This window comes from Nannobrachium achirus (assembly GCF_963921795.1).
Source record: "Nannobrachium achirus genome assembly, chromosome: 8".
NCBI lineage: Eukaryota > Metazoa > Chordata > Actinopteri > Myctophiformes > Myctophidae > Nannobrachium > Nannobrachium achirus.
The window spans coordinates 41766625-41790449 of NC_137817.1; the positions used below are offsets into that span (position 1 = coordinate 41766625).

Below are 23825 nucleotides of genomic sequence, written 5' to 3' on the forward strand. Positions count from 1 at the left end.
ATGAACCTGTGGGTAAGATGAACCACCCCCTGTATCTTTAAAACAAACAAAAAAAAAAAAAGAAACAAGTTGTCATTTGACCTTGAAAATAAGAACACAAACATCATTTCCTTCTGGCTGTGGGCGTTGTGAGAGTTGACAGACACATGGGCAAAGTGGAAAGCATATTTCTACCCCAAAAAGTGTTTTTTGCTGGTCGAGTAAATGTTTTACTTAATATGGTATAATGATTTTTATGTTAAAGCAAATGTACCCAGGTCTAAACTTGTATATCATGCATGTTGGTGATATCCCAATGTATAAAACTATGTGAGTCATTTAACTAAAGATCAGCCTTAAGCATTAAGCTAGCCAGGCTTTGTCAAAATGGTGGCTGTGGGCGTGGGCCAAGATGAACCAAATGCCTTGGGGTAAATTTAACCAATTATCCTAATATGAATCACCATTCATATTTTGTATTATGTCTTTCCTACTCAAATTATGCTTAATGATCTTTTATTTTGATGAATACACTCATTTAAGAGACATTTGTGATATTATATTAATAATTGCAAATATTATCTGAATAACAAACTTTATTTAATTGGTTTTAATAATAGGAAAAATGAAAGAGAAATGTGTTCCTACAGTACATGGTTATTGAAGATGGATGACTTCCAAGAGTACAAACTAGCAACTGCGCCACACTTAACCATAACATAAAGCTAAACATCCCTACCTCAGCCAGGAATGTGCAGAGACTGAGAGGCAGTAATCTGGGTTCCCAGAAGCTTCTCATTTTCGCCACTAGGGTAGAGAGGCAGGGGCTGACATTTCTAAAAGGGCCTTCTGGTGGAAATATCAAAAATAGCAGACCTCCAAGCTCACAACGCGTCGCAGTGGTTGGCGCGGCGACACGTTGTGTGAGCTTGAGGCTATTTTCGATGCTTGATTTCTACACAAAGAGGGCAATTCTTTTAACATAAAATGCTACATTCAAGTTCAGGAGAGTTTGGACAAGGCAATTCTCTTGAATACCACCTTCAGATATGGCATGTAAAGAGGGCATTTTACATTTCTTTCACCATACTAAACACTGCATTCATGGTCTGACTCTGGAGAGGGCAGTTTTTATGATTTTATGATTTTGATGATACAGACGGATAAAAGGGCAGGGGCTCAAGCCCCTTTTGATGTCTATGTTGTGAGCTTGTAGTGTGTCTGGCCCAAAAAATGGCAGACCCTCCCACCTAGCCTGATTTCAGACTCAAGCAGTCCACTCAGAGAGTGGGCGGGTCTATTGGCTGGAGCCAGGCAACCTCCCACCCCCTCCACCAGGAGTTCGAGCTTCTCCCATCGGGGAGGCGGCTCAGAGCCGCGCGGTGCAAGTTGCAAAGGACCAAGAAATCTTTTGTGCCCCATGCCATCACCCTCCTAAATAAGAAGATGGGTAGATAGGTGAATGAACTTTTAGAATTAGAATTTTGGAATTGGACAATTTCCAGGTGGATTTGTTTTATTGCTGGTCTTGTGTTGTAGTCTGTATGTGTCTGTGTTTTTATTGGGGTGTATTTTTTCTTTTTAATTGTTTTTAGTAGGCACTTGATGCACATTACAACAAATTTCTGTGTAAACAGACAATAAACTGACTTGAACTATGTGTGCAGTGCACGTGCCTGACCTCAGCAATGTGAATGATGGTTGGTATTTCAGTCGGATCTAATTCTCTTTCTTGTCTTTTTTCCCGTCCTCCTTAGAAAGACCCTCCTCCTCCTCCTCCATACTACAGTGTTGCGGTGCACACTCAGCCTCCTCTGAAGTCGTATGAGGAGGTGGTGTATGGGACTGGTCAGATTGTGACCCGTCCCAACCAGCTCCACTACGTCCCCCAGCTGCACCCGCCCGTGGCAGCCCCCCACGTCACACAGCCAGGTAGGTCGTCTGAGCATACTGGAGGGTCCCTTTTTTCTCTCTCTCTCTCTCTCAGGGGCGTCAATTGGGTATGGCAGCTGCCATACCCTGGGTCCAGGGGGGAAAATAAAAGTTACTTGTAAATATGTAAATATGTTGTTAAAGTTACAGTAAAATAGCTACAAATGTTACAACATGATTTTATTATTAATTGTGGCACGTTTACTAACATGCCAAGTTTAGCTGCACTTGAACAACCGTTCCAGGCTGCCATATATCCAGCCCATGAAACCATAGAAACCTGGGTAAAAAAACTGACAAAACTCGTTTTTTTTAGGCATTGTGAAAATAGCCGATCTACATGCTCACAATGCCTCGCCTCTCTCTCTCTCTCTCTCTCTCTCTCTCTCTCTCTCTCTCTCTCTCTCTCTCTCTCTCTCTCTCTCTCTCTCTCTCTCTCTCTCTCTCTCTCTCTCTCTCTCTCTGAACATTTATCTTTATGTTTACATGTATTACTACTGATTTAGAAGGCATTTGTAGAATATGCCTCAGGTCTTAATGGTCTGGAGGTTATCTGATTGTGTGTTCTGTCTCTCCAGCACCCAGGAGAAAGAAGAATGGTTGCTGCAGGAATGATGCCAGGTGCTGTGGAGGCTCAGGGGGCACTCTGCTGGTCCTCATCATGCTGGCACTGGCCATCTGGCTTGGAAGTAAGGCTTGCGTGCGTGCGTGCGTGCGTGCGTGCGTGCGTGCGTGTGTGCGTGTGTGTGTGTGGGTTTACATTGCTGTCTGGCTTGGGGTTGTCTAATGCTTTGACCCACTCAGGTTTTGTTCCAGTGCTTGTTTATTCATATCTATGCACTTTATCATCTTTACCTAGTTTATCGTCCAGAGATTCATTGTGTTCTGCACTTCATGGCTGTCTGTCTTTCTCCTCACCTCTTTGATTCACACTTGTCCCCTTGGGTATATACTGTATGTTGGAATGTTTTATTTTTTATTTTTATTTTTTATCTAGAGTCATTTATGTATTTCATTGAGATCTAGCAAGGTGCAAATTCATGTTATGGTAATTGAAGTAATGTAATTTGTCTATTTCTCTGTCTATAACTGGATGTTGACAATATCAGTATATCCGGAGTAGACCTCGGCCTTGAAATGCATTTCTTGATATGAATTTTGACTCACTGATGTATCATTTACTGTATGCATCTCTAGACAATAACCTTGTGGTCTCTCATGGCAGTACGATATGGAACCAGGCTGGCTACGACGGCCATCCTCTACGATACCAGTGAGGGTGACAGCTTGGATGATGACAATCAGCCGAGCGTGCCGAGCCACGACACCTGCCCCAACACTACCATAGAATGTGACGCAAGGCGAGACTGCATGCTGGGCTCAGATGAAGCCAACTGTGGTGAGTGCACGCAGATCTACTTTAGTACTATACAGTGGTGGAAAAAGTACTTAAGTAAAAGTATCAATACTGCAATGTAGAAATACTACTAAGTTAAAAGTCTACAAAGTCTACAAAAGTATACAAAATGTACTTGAGTAAAAGTACAAAGGTATTGGTATCAAAATGCAGTAAGTAAAGTTCTCAAATAAAAAGCTCTCTCTCTCTGTCTGTCTCTCTCTCTCTCTCTGTCTCTCTCTCTGTCTCTCTCTCTCTCTCTGTGTACCTCAGTGAGATTCGGTAGCGATGGTGCTCTGCACGTCCGGACCAACGAGGACGGTCGCTATCTTCCAGTGTGTTACAGCGGCTGGGACAAGAGCTATGCTGACCACACCTGCGCTCAGATGGGATTCAGAAAGTAAACAAACCCACCATCTCACATTAATCACGGTTGAGCCTAATTCATACTCTGTAGAATAACATACAAGGTTTCCATCAGACAGTGACGATATGCATGTTCCCAAAAGCGTATTATCTTTAGGAATGGGACAAAGTTTGGCATGTTAAGCATTAAGTGACCAATTAAACAGGAAGGTTAATGGAGAGGCTCTTTGCTGCAGCTGGATAGTCAAAGTAATTTGTGGTCTACATAATCATAGCCAGCTGATTTTCCATCAGTAAGTGCCTCCAACAAATGTTGGCAATTGAAAGCAGAGAAATTTCATTTTCATTTCATGCAGCCAGAGACTATTGCTATTTGCAATAGTAGTTTACAATGCACCGGTGCATTGCAAGGATAAACCCCTGCCTTATCCCATTAAGGCCGATTCTACAAATGCTGTCTAAATCAGTAGTTCTCACACTTTAAAGATCTTTTAAAAATGTACAAACATAGCAGATGTACAGTTCAAGCACGGCATGAAGTGACACGTTGTGAACTTGTCTAATCTGCTATTTTTTAATTGCCAATGGAGAAATCTAAAATTGGATGCTTTCCCAATTTTAATCAGAACATCACAATGAGTTGTTAACAGTTATTTTTGGCCAGCCCACCGCCTACTAATTAAGTCTTGCCTATAGACCTTTTTCCAGAGCGTTGCCATGTAGTTGCGTTGTCTGCGCACCGACACGCACACACACAGGTGTCGCTTGACTCCCACCGTAAATGGTTGCCGCTCTGAGAAATCGGTCTATAGATCCATGAACGGTTCATATTGGGTGGAAATTTGCTCACATAATCTCTCATGAATAGACAGTAACACTCTGCTAGCTGGCTCAAATTATTTGCGCTCTTTTGAATGCGAAACCCATCCCACACATTTTCCACTGACAAGCACATCGAGGTGGGCTCCACCGATCCCCATCATTCAGACTCAGAGGACCAGACTTCTTGAAGGAGTAATTTATGCAGCAATTTAGCCAGGTCTACAATTCTAGCTCACAAGTCTGTGGGACTCCATCAGCCCATCTATAAACTAGCCAATGAGATCCGTTGCATTTCTCCATCCCTGCTGCTATTGTGTGTTTAGAGCGTGATCGATTCTCCACAGGTGTCTCTGGGTTGCATTAGCGTGACAGAACCAGAATGCATTTTGTCTCAGACACAATTACCTCCGTCTCTGGTTTATTTATATATTTGTTTTATTTAAAAGGGACGATGCACTATAAATATATTGCGGCAGAGATCGCAAGAGGTCATTTACATCTGTTGTCCATGGCTTGGCGTCATTGGTATTACGTAAGACTAGATTCAAAAAATGGCACTAAGAACCCTAACCCTAACTTATCTGTGTTCCTTTATTTTTTGTTGACCTTGATCTCACAACCACCAACCTCTCTCCACCCCTATGAATTTCATTTTCGTGCGATGTTCTATTGTGGTATTTCCATAGAAAAAAGAAAGGGGGGGGGGGGGGGGGTTCAATCAAGAAAACAAATTAATTATCCACATTTACACAATACCTGAGATAAGATATAAATGAGTGATCACTGTGCATGCTATACTATGTACGTTAGTTAAGGTGCTAAGGATCGTTGTCACTTACAAATACTGTGCTACTTTGCAGGTGCTATGGAACCAAGGCATTGGATTCTCAGGAGTCCATTGGTCTAACGGTGAACAGTAAGGCAGACTTGCCTATTCAGGGTCTTGTCAATATAAGGTAAGCTTCCATGCACCATCCATTTAACTCTTCCTTTAGTAAACGTCAATGCACCAGCCATTTAACTTTTCCTTTAGTAAACTTCAATGCACCAGCCATTTAACTTTTCCTTTAGCACCACATTCACATTTCATCGCCATCTTCCTCTCGTCCTCCCAATAATATACATATATTTAGTTCATGACATCAAAGCCTGTGTGTGATGTACAAGGTTTAACGGGATCCCATGTTACAATGTTTTTTTATGCACCATATACTGTAGCTGGAACAAACTCCCAGAAAACTGCAGGTCTGCTACAGGTCTGATTATTTTATCCTGCGTTTCTTTTGCACTTTGTTTGGCTGATCTACAAGTTGTGAGCTTGTAGATCAGCTATTTTGCCAGTAATAACAAGTCATATAATACAATAGGTTAATAGGTTCAAAAGATAATGTTATGCACATTATTTTGTCGCTGGTTCAGGACCAAACAAAACGTTTTGCACAAAAGCTTAGTGCTCTGAGAAAACCTTTTTTTACTTTGCAAAGCAACCTTCATAAGTTTGGTCACCTCAGCCAAGACCAAACATGATTGAAACATTTAAAAAGGGGAAACAGAAAAGGGGTTTATTTTGGAGCAGGGGTGGGCAAGCTTTTTGAAATGAAGTGCTTGTTTTTATTTTCTAGATAGTCAGTGTGGCATGTCAACATACATTTTTATGACATGCCATCAAACATTCTGACATATTTTGATTGGCAGGACATGTTATAACGATCATTAGACTCATTATAGAGCAATAATCCACCTACAGTATCTCCCCAACACCCTCCTCAGTCAGAGTTTTAATGAATGTAGAATTATGTGCAGGATGCAATTTGCTGTAAATTAGGTGACTTCATTTAATTGACCACGTAAAAAGAAAAGAAAGAAAAAAAAGATTTTAAAAGAAAAAAATATCTCTCACAATTCTGCCAGTATGCCAGCGATCACCCTCCCCGTGCCAATGTTGGCACCCGTGCCTAAGGTTGCCTACCCCCTTTTTGGAGCATTAAGCTGTGCAGAATTTTCCTTCTCTTAAAGGATTAATGCTGTTAATGTTGTGTGGAAAAGCACTTTTAATTTCCTTGTTGTTGAAATGAGCTACAATACGAATGAACTTGAATTTCCTTGTTGAAATGAACTTGCCGTGCGTTCTAATTGTTGCAAGATACTACTTGACTCGCCGGTACCATAATGTGGTTGTTGTGGCGGCTGAGGCGGTGAAGTGCACACTGACGTATGTGCACTCATGTTGACATCCTTGTCTCTCTCATGGTGTAGCTCTTTCTGTCCAAACCTGGAGACCGTCTCCCTGCAGTGTGTGGGTAAGGAGCCTCCATCTGCTTTTCCTGTAGTGTGTACACACACACACACACACACACACACACACACACACACACACACACACACACACACACACACACACACACTATACCAAGGGTCTTCAACAGTCTGGGACCCCTAAGAGGTCCTCAGAGTTACTACAGGGGGTCCTCCAAAACTTTTTTTCTCCTTTTTTATATTAACCACTTGAACCCTAGCGTCCATTCTGAGAACTTTAGCCAAAAATAGCAGATCTACAAGCTCACACCACCTTGCGCTGCGTGGCGTTGTGAGCTTGTAGATCAGCTATTTTTGGCAAAGAGCTTTGGTGTAGAGGGGGGGAAAAGAGCAGACTAGTACAGAGTGAAAGGTCAAGTTTATTAAGTATTGACGGTTCAAGTGGTTCAATATCTGAAAACACAAATTGACATGAATCCAAAATACACTGATGATTGTGCTTTCAAACAATGAAACTATATGGAATCTATGAACAGGTTTTGGGGGTCCCTGCTTCATCTCTCTCTCAACTAAGGGGTCCTTGGCCTGAAGACCCCTGCACTATACCAATTACCCCACACCGTATTGCTGTATTTTTGCATTAACAGCCAAAAGATAAGCTTTCTGCTTAGCATTCTCATATAGCCTTATTTTCTATCTCCTCGTAACGCCATCAGCTGGATTTTGATTTTATCATCAGTTTGTATTTATGAGTAGTGATGTGTTTGTGCTGTTAGCACTGCATTGTGGCATCATTTGTATCTCACAGCACACCTCTGTCCTCTCAACAGACTGCGGTCGACAGAAGTCCACCTCTCGGATCATTGGGGGCAGCGTGGCCAAGCAGGGCCAGTGGCCCTGGCAGCTGTCTCTGCATTTCAGGGGCTCTCACACCTGTGGAGGGGTGCTAATCTCTCCTGATTTTGTGGCGACCGCCGCGCACTGCTTCCCAGCGTGAGTCATCTGATGTTGGAATCCTGGTTTGCCGAATGTTGTCTCCTAGTGTGCTATTTGTTAACCCATTAAGACCTGGTACCACTTTAACCATTATTTTATTCTTTAACTATTCAAAAATAGCAGATATACAAGCTCACAGTGCGGCAAATCATTTTTTTGCAAAACTTTTAATATATATATTTTTTAAAGCGAACATTTGTAACTCAAATATTTGCTTGTGGGGGGTCCCTAGAACAACATATTTTGAGATGGGGGGGGGGGGGGGGGGTCTGTGGCCAAATACATGTAGTTTTGGGGATCCTTGACATGAAAAAGTTTGACCACTGATTTAGAAGGATTTAGAAGACAAAATATTCTAAGACTTTTTCACGTTTTTTCCAAAATGGCAGATCTACAAGGTTGCAACGCAGCACTCGGTGCCACGCTGTGAGGTTGTACATCTGCTATTTTTTAATAGTTAACGAATAAACGCATAGAATAATGGTTAAAGTAATAATGCGTAATGTAAAAACAATGTCAGGCTTTTCTTACTAATAGTCCACAGTGTAGTGAGACTGAGACAGGAAATGGGGAGAGAGAGTCGGGGAGTGACTCGCAGAAAGGTCCGCCATGTCGGGGAATCGAACCCAGGACTCGCTGTCAGGCATCAGTGCCTGTGGTATGCGTCTTCACCACTCTGCCATCGGCACTCCCTATTTATATATTTTTATTTTATTTTAATTAAATTAGCTTACTGTATTTGCTAATTACACAGTCACTAAAGTGCTGAAGTGGTACCCTAGTCTACATCACTTTGTGTAGTGTGTCTGTTGGTGGTCTATTGTGGTTGAGGATAGAAATGAGTCTTTCAACAGGGGTGTAAGTAAGTGATCTTTTTGTTTTGTTGAGGGTACTATCCTTTTCTATATTCTGATAGCAAACATTGCTATATTGATATGAGAGAACTCATACGGGATATAGGATAACACGTGAAACTGGAAGTAATGTATGTTTTGTAATCATAAAAATCTACAAAGTAACTAGAAACTTAAGTTTTCAAATAATTGTAGTGGAGTAAGAAGTAAAATATTTATCGAATATTGGAAATACTCCAGTAAAGTAAAAAAAAACTCAAAATTAAAAAAGTAAATGCACTTGGTTAACTATCCACCACTGACAGAAGCTCTGCGCTCCTCCCACCCCCAGGGGAAACCCCTCAACAATGGATACCAGGAACTGGCGTGTCTATGGAGGAGTGGTGAATCAGGAGAGACTACCCAGGGCTTACCGGGTGTGGAAGATAATCGTCAACGAGAACTACAACAACAAGAGCAATGACCAGGACATCGCCCTCATCAAACTGTCTGCACCTGTTGAGTTCAACGGTAGGGATCAGAATTGATTGAATATTGATCAAAATTGATTGAATAAGTTGATCAAAAATGGGGAAGAATTTATAGATTGAATCAAATGGAATCGTTTTAATTGAAATTTGTCTTTGTTCCTTATTGTGACCGTAATAAATTGACACTTATTGTCTGCTAGCTAAATAACAGATATTTTATATTGAGGTCACATACCTTGTGATAAGCATTTCCCATGATTTGTTTTCATATTGCCTTGACCATCATTTTATGGTTCAGATTGTCACGTATTGTAGATAAAACTAGCCCTTACCCGTTCAAAGATATGAGCTCCGAAATGATGTGCAGTGTGTGGGTTATGGGATGTGCACTGTGCACACAGTATATGAGGGTTGGAAAGTAACTTTAACTGGTGCTTGCATGCTAATATGTAGGAGCATCAATGTAAGAAATACCCGTTCCATTTAACGGCTACAGAGATACTGTGTACCGATCTGCATGATTTTTGGACAACATCTGTAACAGGGCCAGAACTTTTCGCCATTTCTTGCAATGGATGTTGACATGTGAAACCCCATTTTGACATTCAATCATTCACATCCGAGTACACTTTCAAATCGTATGTTTTAATAATTCAAATTCTTAGTGTCGCTTTGGAGTTTAAACCGAGGATTTTATTGTGTAGGGTAGGCCCAAACCAGTGCTGGCATTAACGGATTGGAAATATTGTGGATGCGTTGTTGGAAGCTTAGCCAGCTAACTGACAGCTGTTTCTATGATAATTCATGTTGTTGCCCAGGGCAACGGTTGCAAACCAGATGCTCACAATTGGAACAATCAGGGCAGCTGTGTTATTCTTGACGGCTATACTGTATTATGTCTTCACCTGGGATGTTCTGTCTGTGCTATTTGCCTCCATTTTGGTAGAAACAGTGATGTTCATGATTAAAAAATAGGAACAATATGTATGGTATTGGTAGACCAGTGATTATCAACCTGTAGGCAGGAGGACTGATGTTATTGCAATTTGCCCCCCAAAGAATTGGCAAAACACATTTTAACATTTTAATGCTATTATAACATTAATATAAGACATCATTCAACATCATGTAAAGAAAATGTCTTGGTATTTTTTTTTCTTTAAAACCTAGTCATTGTGATAGCAGTAAATAGGAACTTGAAGTTTATATTTAGTTCTATTGATCCAATTAGGCTCATGGGCCAATTATACGTATAGGGCTTAAGTGGTTAGATAATCACATTGTTTATGCCTCTGTTCTTTGTCTGCTGGAGACTTACTATCTGTACTCTATCCGGTCATACAATAATCTGATGTGTGTGGGTGTGCGTGCGTGTGGGTCTGCGTGCTGTGATCCATTAAACTACATCATGTCTAGTCTGTGTAACGGTGTGTGTGTGTGTTTGTTGAACAGATGTGGTCCAGCCTGCCTGTCTGCCTGCCTTCAACCAGAGATTCCCCCATGGAACCTCATGCTGGATCTCTGGCTTTGGTACCACTGATGCAAATTCAGGTAAAACATGGAATGGAGCCATGGAACAGAGCCATCCAAAGGGCAGTGCACTTAAAGCACATATTAGGACACTTTAGTGGGTTGTGTAGTTGCTGCTATGATGTTAAATCAGAGGTGCCCACACTTTTTTGACTTGAGAGCTACTTTTAAAATGACCAGCTCAACATGATCTACCCACACAAAAACTTTTACGTGAGGGGGCTTATAAGACAAACAAAATTGGAATTCTTTCGGGTTCTTTGTAATGCTACTGACTTGAAAACAAAGCATTGCATTGTGTGAGTTTGCCTACTTTAGAAGCCATGAAGGGAGCTGACAGGCCCTTCTTGATGTCAATCAAAAGTGGTCGATGCCAAAAAGAGGGGGTTTATGATTTTTGTTTGTAATTTTTTTATACTGTAATTATATATTTTTTAAGTACCTGCACAGCCTTTGTGATCTACTGGTAGATCAATATCTACCTTTTGGGCACCCCTGATATAAATCATTGTTCCATTGATTAGAAATGGATCATTCAAAATAGGCTTTCCATTGACTTGCATTGGTAAGGTGAAACCAGTCTCAAAATCACAGAAACAAGCGCAAAATGGATCCTGGATAACAAAACACGATTCCTAATTCTTCTTTTTGTCTTTTGTTTAAAAAAAAAAATCCTCTTTTTACTATTTGAAGATCTCCGTATCCAGCCTGGGTCTTCTGTCTATTTGATGAAATTGTTGGAATTAAAACCTTTTAGTTCTCCCAAAACGGGGAGGTTCATGTGGTCAAAAGCCAGCCAACGGTCCCACTAACAAAACGCCCTTCTCCCATACAGCCAGCATCTCCAGGGACCTGAAGGAGGTGACCGTGGAGATCATCGACGTACACAAGTGTAACCACACCAGGATCTATGGGGGTGCCGTATCCAAGAACATGATGTGTGCTGGAGACCTGGATGGGGGCCGGGATTCTTGTCAGGTGACTTTTCATCTCTTTCTTTTTTTGTATTACAGTACGTAATGCAGCATGTCATTACCTATTTTGGGTTGTGGAACCATTTTTTGGGGTCGTGACTTGTGAGTGTATATACATACAGGTTCTATGTTCCCCACTTACCACCTAAACCTAACAAACCTAACCCTAACCTCAGTAAAACTAATGCTGGTTAACCTGTGGGGAACATAGAACCTGGGGAACATAGGGAGGATCAAACTGGGTATTGATACGTTTTCCTATAAGGCTTCATCAAATTGTGGGTGGTGCCTATTTCTTATAAAAAATGTCCACTGACAGTCTGTGCCAGGCACGTGCACACATAGACATCAAAGGGGGCTTGAGTCCCTGCCCTCTTATCCGTCTGTAAAAAAGTGCCCTCTACAGACAATCAATGCAGTTTTTACTATGGTGAAAGAAATGCAAATGCCCCCTTTCCATGCCATACCTGAAGGCAGCATATATGAGAATTGCCTTGTCCACCGAAAATAGCCGACCTCCAAGCTCGCAACGTGAGGTTGGAGGTCTGCTATTTTCAATATTTTCACCAAAAGGCCCTTTTAGAAATGACAGCCGCTGCCTCTCTCTCTCTAACATTCTCTGCGCGTCCCTGGTCTGTCCGACGCCTGCTCTGTTATTCCCAGGGTGACAGCGGCGGTCCTCTGGTATGCCAACATGAGGAGCGCTGGTACCTGGCAGGGATAACCAGCTGGGGAGTCAGCTGTGGCGAGAGACAACAGCCTGGGGTTTACACCAGGGTCAGGATGATGCTGCCCTGGATCTACAGCAAGATGCAGGTAGGAAATGTATTGACTTTGGTCGTGACAGGCCTATACCTGAAAGTCAAGTCCTTCTAAATGTATTTTGTTTACTGGGACACTGTTCTTCTAATCTTCAATGAAGGGGCGAGAGCGCATGGAGTTGCAAGCAATCTGACATGCATAGTGACAACCGATCCCTTGAAATAGGCTATATGCACAGAAGCCATTTTGGAGAGAAGTTGGGTCTCTTCTCACTTCCTTCGTGTTAATAAATGAAGGCTCTGTTCCATTCTGGTCAAACAGAGTCAGGGTGCTGATATTGTGCATGTTGGTTCACTGGAAACGCTCTGTTACACCAGTGGGTCTCAAAGTGTCCAGGGACCATCATGGTTCCTTGGGGGTTCCAAATGACCCTTTAAAAGGGTCTGAGAGTGTACAAATGGAACCAAATCCATTTGGTTTTGACAATGTGCATCCAAGCGGGCATGCATGGCGTGGTGTCGCTCCCCCTGTGAAAAGCCCTTTAGAGCAGGGGTCTTCAACGTATTCAGGCCAAGGACCCCTTAGCTGAGAGAGGGATGAAGCAGGGACCCCCTCTACATATTGTATAATTGTGTGATGCAGATTTTCATTGATTTCATAGATAGATTCATAGACGTGTTTGACAGCGTCTATGAATCCAATCCAACAGTCTATGTTGGATTGGAGACATTTAACCACTTAAATCGCCGATATTTTGTAAACTTGACCTTTCATTCTGCCCTTTTTTACCTCTAGACCAAACCTATTTGCCAAAAATAGTCGATCTACAAGCTCTCAATGCCTCGCAGCGCGAGGTGTTGAGAGCTTGTAAATCGGCTATTTTTGGCTAAAGTTCTCCTCGGAATAGGGATGCGAGGGTTCAAGTTGTTAATTTCAAAGAATTATCCTATCACACAAGGATTTGGCGGCCCCCCTGTAGTAACCCTAAGGACCCCCTTGGGGTCCCGGACCCCCTGTTGAAGACCCCTGCTTTAGTGTAAATTCAAGTATCTCAGTCGCTCTCTCTCATTTTCACCTCTTCCTGTGCCTTCCACAGCAAGAGAGGCCTTGAACTCTCTTCGTCTGCGTGGCTTTGCCACACCTCGTCTCCAGAGACCACTGTGGCGGCCGGCTTCCCCTTCACCCTTCCCCCGAAGAGCCCTGCATGAAGATGTGACCTCAGATGGACTGTTGGATACACGCACACACAGGCATGTTTGCATGAAGAGGCACAGCAGTGGACTGGGGAGACAGACAAAGGGTTTACTGCTGGCTCGGGAGAGAAGCAGGACACGACGATGCACTTTTACACAGAAATGCTGCTCTGCTGTTGTTGCATAATCTTTCCTCTGCCACCAAGGGTGTCAGTGTTTTTACTCTTGTCCACACAAAAATGCGGCCGCATGTGAAAAATGCGGCCGCATGTGTTATGTACAATTTGGTCATTTAGCAGCTTGGCTTTGCAGACAGGTGCGATTTTCAGCACGGAAAAAAACTGACAATTTAATTTTTTTAAAAGAAAACAATGATTCTCTATGACCTCATGCACACCTGCACCGAATTTGCCATGCGGCAAGTGGCTGCGGCCGTGCGTTTTTCCCCCGATCGAACCCAGTTTGATTAGTGCTTTCGTGCGTCTTTTCGGCATGCGGGAAAAACTCGTCACTTCTTTTATGACTCCTTTTCGGATCCGCAGCGCGGATTCCGCACAGCATTGCACACCAAATCCAATGCGTTTTAAACATGCAGCAAGCGGAAAAAAACGCAGTGGTTGAAAATCGCGCCTGTGTGCAAAGCCCTTAAAGAAGTGAATGTAGTTATTTTATACTAACCATCTCTCATCTCTTAGTATCCTCACTCAGTGATGTGCTATATTTTACATGTATATAACAATAGATGACTGGTCATATGCTGAATCAACTCTTCATCTTTGTTTGGGAATTGGTTTGAAAGTGAGTCTCTTTGGGCAAGCGATCTTTATATCTATTACCACGGAGGTGAGTTTCACTCACTGACACATCTCTGGGTAATGACAGTGTTTTGCGAACCATCTGAAAGCTTCAGAAAAGGATGAAAGGGGTTCATTCCAAAAGCCTACACCATTTTTAGGAGAAAAGAAAAATGTGTTGATATGCCCCTGTTAAATTTGTTCTGTATTTTGTATTTTGTTTATGAATATATATCTATCAGAACTTCCTCAGCCTTGTAAACGTATGCTATAATGCACTGTGAAATATCGCTGTACAGATTTTAGGCAGTTTGCCCATATTGATTATTTATATACATTTGTTTTGTAAGAGAAATGTCAATGCTGTTTAACATGTATCGCCACTGTCGGGGAGAAACCTTTGTATAGTGTCAAACTGTTACCTTTCAGGAAATGGAAAACAATATGTGTTCCAGTGCATCTAATGTACTCTATTATTATTATTTAGTCACAACACACAGCTGTTAACACTTTTGATTTGTTGAATATTTATAAAGCACAGACCCACTTAAACGCTTTCACTTTAATAATTAAAATGTTTTAAATAGCACCTTTTACTTTTAAATTAAAAGCAATTCAAAAGTAGCTGTGATCTATAGTTTACTTTTGTGTGACTAGTATGACAAAAAAACAAAAACAACAAAACAATGTTGAAATAAGGAGCCATATTTGTACAAGGTTTCTTCCCGACAGCAACAACACCTATGGGATCATTAAGATTAATCAATAAATACATATAAATTGAGCAAAAGATCAGTTCAATCATCCTTAATTGACTCTAGACATAATAGTCAAATGCTGGGAGAGGGTGGGACAGTGGCGTCAGTTCAGAAAAAGCTAAGGTATGGCAACATGACTGGTGTCTTGCACGCGCGCCTTCACGCGCGTGCAGGACACCAGTCATGTTGCCATACCTTAGCAACAGGCATGATATATTTATTTTCAGAAGTACAAATAATATATAATTATATATACCTTAAATATAATTATAATACCTTGTTAAAGCTATACTGTGTAAGTTGCTCAACTAGTGGTCAGTAGCGGTATTGCTTTTTTCTGCCGTTTTTCGGCCGGAGTCGTCGCGGACCACCGCCGCGGACCACCGGAGCGGCGCCAGCAAACCACCGCGACCGATAGTAATCCGTGGAGGGGTAGAACGCATAGTAGAACGTAATTTTCTGGCCAGGATTTGTGGATTAAGAGGTTAAAATCCTTCACCATGGTAAACACTGTAGCCAAGCGGAGGCGCTTCCTGGAGACCAGAGCAGATAAGCTGTGATTGGCCGGTAGTGTACCATGTGTGCATGATCGGCGATGTGATTGGGCAACGTATACACAACGTATACAGATGATGCAGATTACGTCATTTTGGCGCGAAATCCCGCCCCTGTCACTGCTAAGAAGAAAACATATAAAGAGAAGGCTTCAGAAGCTGAAAATAACGGAGTGGGTGTTCTAAAACTTTAGCGATTTAACAGTTAGGACAATTTTAAGATTTGTTTTATAAAAAAAGTTACATGGTACAACTTTAAAGTGACCATTTTGTTAAATTTTGCATTTGTAGTTATTTTACTGTAATTTAACAACATAATAACCAGACAAAGAGTCATTCATGGATTCATATTTAGAACTTAAACTTTTAGCTCCCCCCCTGGCCATACCCTGACCCAGGGTATGGCAGCTGCATACCCCTGCCATACCCAATTGACACCCCTGGGGTGGGAGAGTCAATACAAATGCTGAGATGCGAGCAGGGGTGTTTCAAAGGAGGGGGGGGAGTGGGACTGAGTTACTAGGGCCCAAGGTGGAGGGGCCTTAATACTATACTTTAGCTATTGAAAAATAGATATACAAGCTCAGCGCGGCTGCAAGCTTGTAGATCTGCTATTTTTGAAAAGTTGTGAAAATGTGTGCAAATCTTGAATTTGTATTTTTTAAGCGAACATTTGTAACTCAAATTTTGCTTCTTGGGGGTTATAATATTTTGAGATGGGGTCTGTCACGTGAGGACCACTGACATAGAAACAGGGTTTGAAATATTAAAAATGTTAAGATTTTTCAAAAATAGATCTATGAGCTCTGTGAGCTTGTATACGGTAACTGCTGTTTCAATTAGTTAAAGCACAACATGTGGGTGAATCCTTGTTCCCAGGGCCCAGAATTTGGTGTGACACCCCTGGATGCGAGGGAGAGAGAAAGAGGGAGGGGGTGATTCCTAAAATACGTCTCTACTAGCCTAGCTTTCATCACATTTGTATCAAAGACATCTCTTTAGTTTGAGGGTTGGATGTGAATATTGTGCAGTGAGAAATAACCGATGACAATATTTGGAACAATAACCAGCTGTTGTGAGTCTTGCTGTTGATTGTTGGATTTGTCGCCGGTGGTTTTTCCTTTTTTGTTTTGCTGTCAGTTGGAGAACCAAGGTAAGTGGAGAATCCCACTGTTTCATTGAAAACCCCAAGATTGAATGCAACCACATTGATATGATGATAGATAGCGTGGCTCTCATTAGCCCATATGGATATAGGCTATAGCCTATCAATTTACTTTATGTGCATTTGGATATAGCAAGCTCACATTTAAAACATATTTTTTAAGTCACGCAGTTTTCAAGGAGGCTGTGTTTTCCGTGCAGTGCGTGCGAGGGGACAGTGTTGACCTGTTGTTATTTTATTTTTATCAAGGCTCGTTTGATATGGGTGTGTCCATTTGGTGGCTCTGTATGTCTGTCTGATCACTAGAATAACCTTCACTGCGGGTCAACGAGTCACGACATAAGAACGCTCTTTTCTAACTCCCCGTCACGGGCGTATTTCAAATCAAAGGAGACGGGAGGTTTTTCCTCAGCTGTCACAAATGAATGGCCTACAAATAGGCACGCACAGAATATGCTACAGGTTGCACAGCCTTGTGGATATTGAATGTATAAGCTATGACGTGATTGTTTGTTTTTACTCACTGAAGTGATGAGAAATTCCATGGAATAACCAGGCTCTTGATTAGGATCGTTTTTTCTTGTCCGTTACTTGGAGATATCCACAGGTTGTTTTAGCTATTATAGCTAAAAACAACCATATAGATATAGCCTATATTAATGGAAAAGCAGGTCGGTAGGCGTACGTGCCGACCGTAGCTATACAGTCAGTACAATATAGAACAGCGTTGTAGCCTAATTAAGTGCATGTCGAGTTTGATTTAATAGCGCTTTTACGCGCAACTTTGCGCACGTAAAGGATTAACGACATATGGTTCCAAATCGGGGTGACGGGGGCTATTTCAGTGACGCTTTCGCGATGCATGCTGTAGCTGGTTATTTAATTTAGTGATACACCGACTCACAAAATGCATTGGTAGGTCTAATTTTCAATTGTAGCCTGTTCTATGCCACACCCATTGTCTCGCAGTACTGTATGCGCGCTTCCGTGCATCTTCGTCCTAATGGCATGGTGGCCACAGTCCAGTGGTACTTTGCACAGAGCTGGAGGCAGTTTCTATGGTGATAAAAGGATACTATGGCAGCACATTGTTGTCATGGTGATGCATCATCGCTTCTGATAAAGCTGTGGTGTGTAGGACTACTGCTACATGTGTACATTAGGCTGACCTACATTTGTGACATTGCATGGTCATGTAATGTTGTTTGACTTGAAAGAAGCGGTTGAACATCAATTTGTTTTGACAATTAAGTGGCACATTCTGTATGTGCCTTGTGTTACAAGCAAGACATCTGTCGACTGTAAAATCAGAAGTGTTCATTAGTGCGTTGTCAACCGTAACCAACATTAGACACCTCACAAAATGGGCACACGTGTAAACAGTCCAAACACATGCATGCACTTATACTGTGACACACACGCACGCGCACACACTCATTGCCAGTCTGGCACAGAAACCTCCATAGTCCATACAACCACCAGGGACGGCAGATTTTAACAAATCTTTCAGCACACACACCACCTATTTTCTGTTTATTTGTGCCACCACAGCAATAGTGTCCTAGAAGGGAAGGGAAGGGATGCCATACAGGCATGAGCGCTCATAATGTAAAAAACAAACAGGCAACATAATGGACGCAAAGGGCTTCTATGGTAGATTGCATTGTTATGGTCATGCATGATCATAAAAAGGCAACCTACTATAGAAGCCCTTTGACATTGTCCACAATACATGCCGTCACCTGGCCCCACTAGTGCTTCTGTAGATGTAATACGATTTAAATGATTTTAAATCGTATTACTTTGTCATTCTGATTCCACTTGTGTATTTATACTTGGCGATGGCGGCACAGAGAAGCTCCCCATAACCACGTAAAGGCTCTTTTCCACCGGCAGCGATAACGATGACGATTTAAAAAAGTGGGTTTTCAATTGAAGTGGATCGGCAGCATCCACCCAACACCGATAAAGACAACGATAGCCGACAACTACATCGTTAGGATCAACAACGATGTGGTTAAGATCACAGTGATATGGAACTGGGTCTCTGACAAACAGCTGGAGGTGCGCTCTGCGCGAGCGGCTGTTAATTGGCGCCTCTTCACATTGATGTCCGATAACTTTATCGGACATCAATGTGAAGGCATAATTATCGCTGTGATATTTTATGGCTATCGTCATCGTTATCGCTGCTGGTGGAAAAGGGCCTTTGATACTATATCGACGTTGTCGGGTGGAAGTCCAAAACCGTTCGTTTTGTATTCATCATTTTGAAAATGATTTAAACTAGTGAAAACAGCCGATCTACAAGCACACAACGCCTCGCACCGCGAGGCGTTGTGTGCTTGTAGATCTGCTGTTTTCACTACTTTTGTGCGACGGCCTTGTATGATGAAGCAGGGCTTTACTTGGCGAAAGAACGAACACATTTGAAACTTGGAGATACAAGGTTTCCACCCGACAACGATGATATAAAATTACTTTGGTGACCTGAGTCCCACAGGGTCTGTCCTTGGGCCCCTCGTTGTTTCCCTCTACAGTACACCAAATCTCTGAATGTCACTGGATGTTCACCTATTTTCGACTAATGTTATGACATGCCCAGAACAGGAATGGCTGGCTTTGATTGGTTAACAGTAAGAGGCGTTGAAAAGAACCAGGTTCTAGGTGGGAGGCCATCTGCCTTGAACGGTCGGGGAGGGTGGGGAGAGAGAGAGAGGCAGAAAGAGAGAGTGGGAGAAGAAGGAGGGAGGGAGAGAGAGAGATAGAGAGGGAGAGAGAGAGAAGAAATCCACCGTAATTGCAGTCCGCTGCCATGGTCCATGGAAACCCTTGATTTATGAATCATGGGTTTGCCAGGGGGTCCACAATCACTATCAGAAGGCGAGTTAGTAACATGAAGGGATATATGATTGCAGATGGAGAGGGAGAGATGGTGTCTGGTGAGGCTACCAGCTATGGCAGCCTGGCAGGAGAATCTAGGGGCGAGGAGATTAACAAATGAAACCCTATTTAATCAAACAATGTCTTACAATGGTCATTGGTCAACCATACGCACCTTTTCAGAGACTATAATGTGTTGGGGCCTCGTGAATATAGGGGATTTGTTCTCCAGATCTCCTTTTTTACGTTTTGTGTGTGTGTGTGTGTGTGTGTGTGTGTGTGTGTGTGTGTGTGTGTGTGTGTGTGTTTATTTATATTTTATTTACATAGACATGCTTATAAAGCTTATTGAACAGCTAGCACGTTCCATACCTATGGATGCCTCAGCCAAATGAGATAGCATATAAGCATATAAGTGATATTACACTGATTGAATATCTGTTCTTTAGGTAATTGTGTATCACCCAAAATCACAAAGGCTAATTTGACCTTTGGGATACATGAAGTTGGTGTGCCCAAAAACGTAGTTACGGTGGGAATACGGTGGGAATCAGGCCGATCCTGGTCCACATCGGCCAGGTCATGTAAGAAAGGCTGAAGTTTTTAGAAATCATGTTGCAGACAGTTGATCTGAGCCCGCTGCTTAACAGAGCAGTATCTTCAGACAACACAACAGTCAGTTTGTCACTGACAGCAGCACAAAACACCCCAGATTGGTACCTACTGTATGGTGGAGTTGGTAAGGATAACTTCATCATGAGTTTTGTTGTCATACATACCTATTATTCGTCAGTATGAAGGATAAAAGGTTACACATTTTCATGATAAGACTTCATTAATCATTAGGCAGAAGGTGGGTAGTGCAACTCGGTTACACGTCGGCACTCCGACACATCGCTGTTCCGACCACCTAAACCAGGGTTCCCCAATAGGCGGCCCGCGGGCCGCTACTGTCTGGCCCCCACCAACCCCAGTAATAATGGTGGTATAAGACGAGCAGCAACAACACTAGTATATCGTCGTTGTCGGGTGGAAACCTTGTATCTCCAAATGTGTACGTTCTTTCGCAAATCATACAAGGCCGTCGCACAAAAGTTTTCACTAGTTTAAATCATTTTTAAAATGATAAATGCAAAACAAACGGTTTTTGGACATACACGATTTTCACCCCACAACAACGATATCTGAACTGTCTCTGCAGGAGCGGGAACACCACCGTCGACCCCTGCAATGTTGTGGCCCTCGCCTTGGTACCCTGGACATAATTCGGCCCTTGGGGAAAACAAATTGGGGAACCCTGACCTAAACCTAACCTTAACCCTAACCCTAACCCCAGTAAAACTAACACTGGTGAAAGCTAACCGGTGAGTAGCTAACCTGCCGACGCTGGTGAATGCTAACCTTGTGAGTAGCTAGCCTGCCGACGCTGGTGAATGCTAACCTGGTGATCGTAATGGGATGTGTCGGAAAGGTGACATGTCCCTGTGCAACTCTTCAGTCTGAAAAGAGAAAGACAGGTTCAGAGGCAGATGTGTTTTAAAACTGATGCTCACACTTGAAAATGAAAGGTTTTGATTGTGTGGGAAAGAGGAACTGACGGCGGAATGCCCCAGACAATAAATGAAGCGTGATTTAAATGAGAGAAAACATCTTCCTTATTTAACTTTGACTGTGACGGTCAGTGGTGTCAAATGCAGCTGTTAAGCTTAGCAAAACATACAGAGCAAAGTCCTTTGTCTGATGCAATTGAGATGTTTGCAACATCTTAATTGCAAGTTACATTTATTTGTAACTTTCACAAGTCTCTGATATTTATAGTTAGCCTACTGCTTGGTGTGGATGGCCCATTAATCCTGTCTACCCCCTGTTAAATGAGGTGCATTTAGAACATGTATTTCCAGAGATGATGTTTTTGTTTGTATGGGAGCGTCTGTGATTTTGACCTGGTTATACTGTAGCACATTCCCTCCCTTTGCCTCATTTATTTCCTCACATTTATTTGTCGTATCTTTGATCGCCATTCCTGTTTCTCCCTTTGTCTCTGCTCCACATTTTCACTTCCATGTTTTCTGACCATTCCCTTTTACACAGAGGGAGCATTCACTGAAAATAGCTCTGCCATACGACTGCCCACCCTGCTGCGTGTTGTCCTCTCCCCTAAAAAAAATGACCGTCCTTCCACTGTCCCCTCCCCCGTTTAGACACTGACCCTCTCTGGAGATTGTGGCAGTGGCAGTAGTGTCTATAACCTGATATTGCCATACAATTGCAGCAATAAAGTAGGTTGAGGATAGACAGAGAGGCAAGGGTATACGGGCACAGGGTAATGTGTTAGTCAGACACCCTACAGGGAACTCATGTGACTTAACATATATCACTGGCTGGCTTACTGCTATATGCTCTCTGTCTGGATAGAGACTCTGATTGTGCCATTACATCTCTGCCAATCTTTGCTGTGAGTTAACATAACTCTATCCTTTGTCTTTATCCACCGTTGTCTGCAAGAGTCAAAACTATTGCCCCCATCCATGCCAAATTTTGCACACACACTCCTTGGCTACCCCTCATTTCTCACATGCCCCTCATCTAGCGCCACCGTGAGGCTGATTCTTGCTAAACACATTTTTGGACACTGCTGCTACAGATTTTGCCCTGAAATCACGCAAAGCGGTACACAGTATCTCTAAAGTCATGTCATCAATGGATCTGTCCCATTTTCCCATATTCCCTCCTGATTGGCTACCATTGCCTTCTAAAGTTTGTGTACGCAACCTGACGGTCGCTTATCTCCCGATGTAGGGAGTCTATATGTCAAGATGGAGAACTCAAGCAACAGTGAAATTGTACCATAAGCAGCAATGGTGTTATGTAACTACTGTAAGTACATTTACTTAAGTACAATTTAGAGGTATTTGTACTTTACTGGAGTATCCAAGTATTCCAATTTCCAATACTTTTACTTCTACTCCACTACATCTCAGATCCAAATATTGTACTTTTACTACATTACAATCTATTCAAAACTTTAGTTACTAGTTACTTTTAAGATATAAATTATAATATTATAAAACATACATTCACCACTTTAACCCCATTTTAGACCTAGGCTACTTGAAAATAGCCGATCGGATCTACAAGCTATACGATGGCTTTTTTCAAACATTTTCTACTTTTACTTTTGGTTCTTTAAGTATATTTACATACTTTCATACTTTTACTCAAGTACATTATTAATTCCGGACTTTTACTTTACTTTACTACTAATGCAGTATTGATACGTTTACTTAAGTAATACATTTGAGTACTTTTTCCACCGACAAATATATGTCAAGATGGAGAATTCAAGCACCAGTAAAATTGTACCATAAGCAGTGTGAGAACATACATGGCAGTTGACAAACATTATAGTCATTTATATCTGTCCATTTCATGATCAACGTGTTACAATCTCCAGTCGTTATACCCCCTCTTCATTTGGACCCATTTGGAACTCTCTATACAGTAGCTCGACAACCTAGAGAGAGAGACGAGATTATTAGAGAAAGCATTGTTTGAAGAATCAAAGGAGGCCTTTATTGGCAGCAAAGACAATGTTTTCTCACAAAGGGGTCTTCTCAAATTGTTTGTCCTTGGAAAAAGGTCTGGCGTGCCGTGAATGGAGTGTCCAGTGTTTTGAGTCTGACTAATTGCTTGCCCTCCAACCTTAGGCTATCTCTGTGTGCTCCAGAATCAGTAGAGGTTGTGTCCCAACAGCCACTTAACCCCAAACACTCACAGCATATCTAACTAGCGGGCAGGGGATGAGACAAAGCAGGGCATCAGACTCCATTCTTCAGTCTTCACACATCCATCCATCCATCCTTCCATCCATCCATCCATCCATCCATCCATCCATCCATCCATCCATCCAATTCTCTCCATGTATATCGTCACTGATGGACAGAAACCTTGTATCTCCAAGTTTCACATGTGTATGTTTTTTGTGTTTTTTCCGCTCCAAAATTAAAGTCCTACTTCACCCTAAAAGAGTGTTGCACAAAAATAGCAGATCTACAAGCTGCTTTCAGCTATTTTCTATAATAAAGTAATGGTTTTGGACATACAAGGTTTCCACCCGAAGCGACCATAGTAGGCCATACAG

General features: G+C 42.2%; 1 protein-coding gene across 1 annotated transcript; it reads left to right on the top strand.

The window, feature by feature from the left end:
* tmprss13a (transmembrane serine protease 13a) lies at positions 1-13545 on the top strand (the record flags this gene model as incomplete). Its single annotated transcript, XM_080731889.1, has 13 exons — positions 1-12; positions 1737-1911; positions 2490-2600; positions 3137-3310; positions 3581-3707; positions 5356-5451; positions 6752-6795; positions 7582-7744; positions 8933-9111; positions 10524-10622; positions 11437-11579; positions 12239-12391; positions 13438-13545. The coding sequence occupies 13 exons, from the start codon at positions 1-3 to the stop codon at positions 13543-13545; spliced, it is 1584 nt and encodes a 527-aa protein (XP_080588015.1).
* Between the last annotated feature and the right edge of the window lie 10280 nt (positions 13546-23825).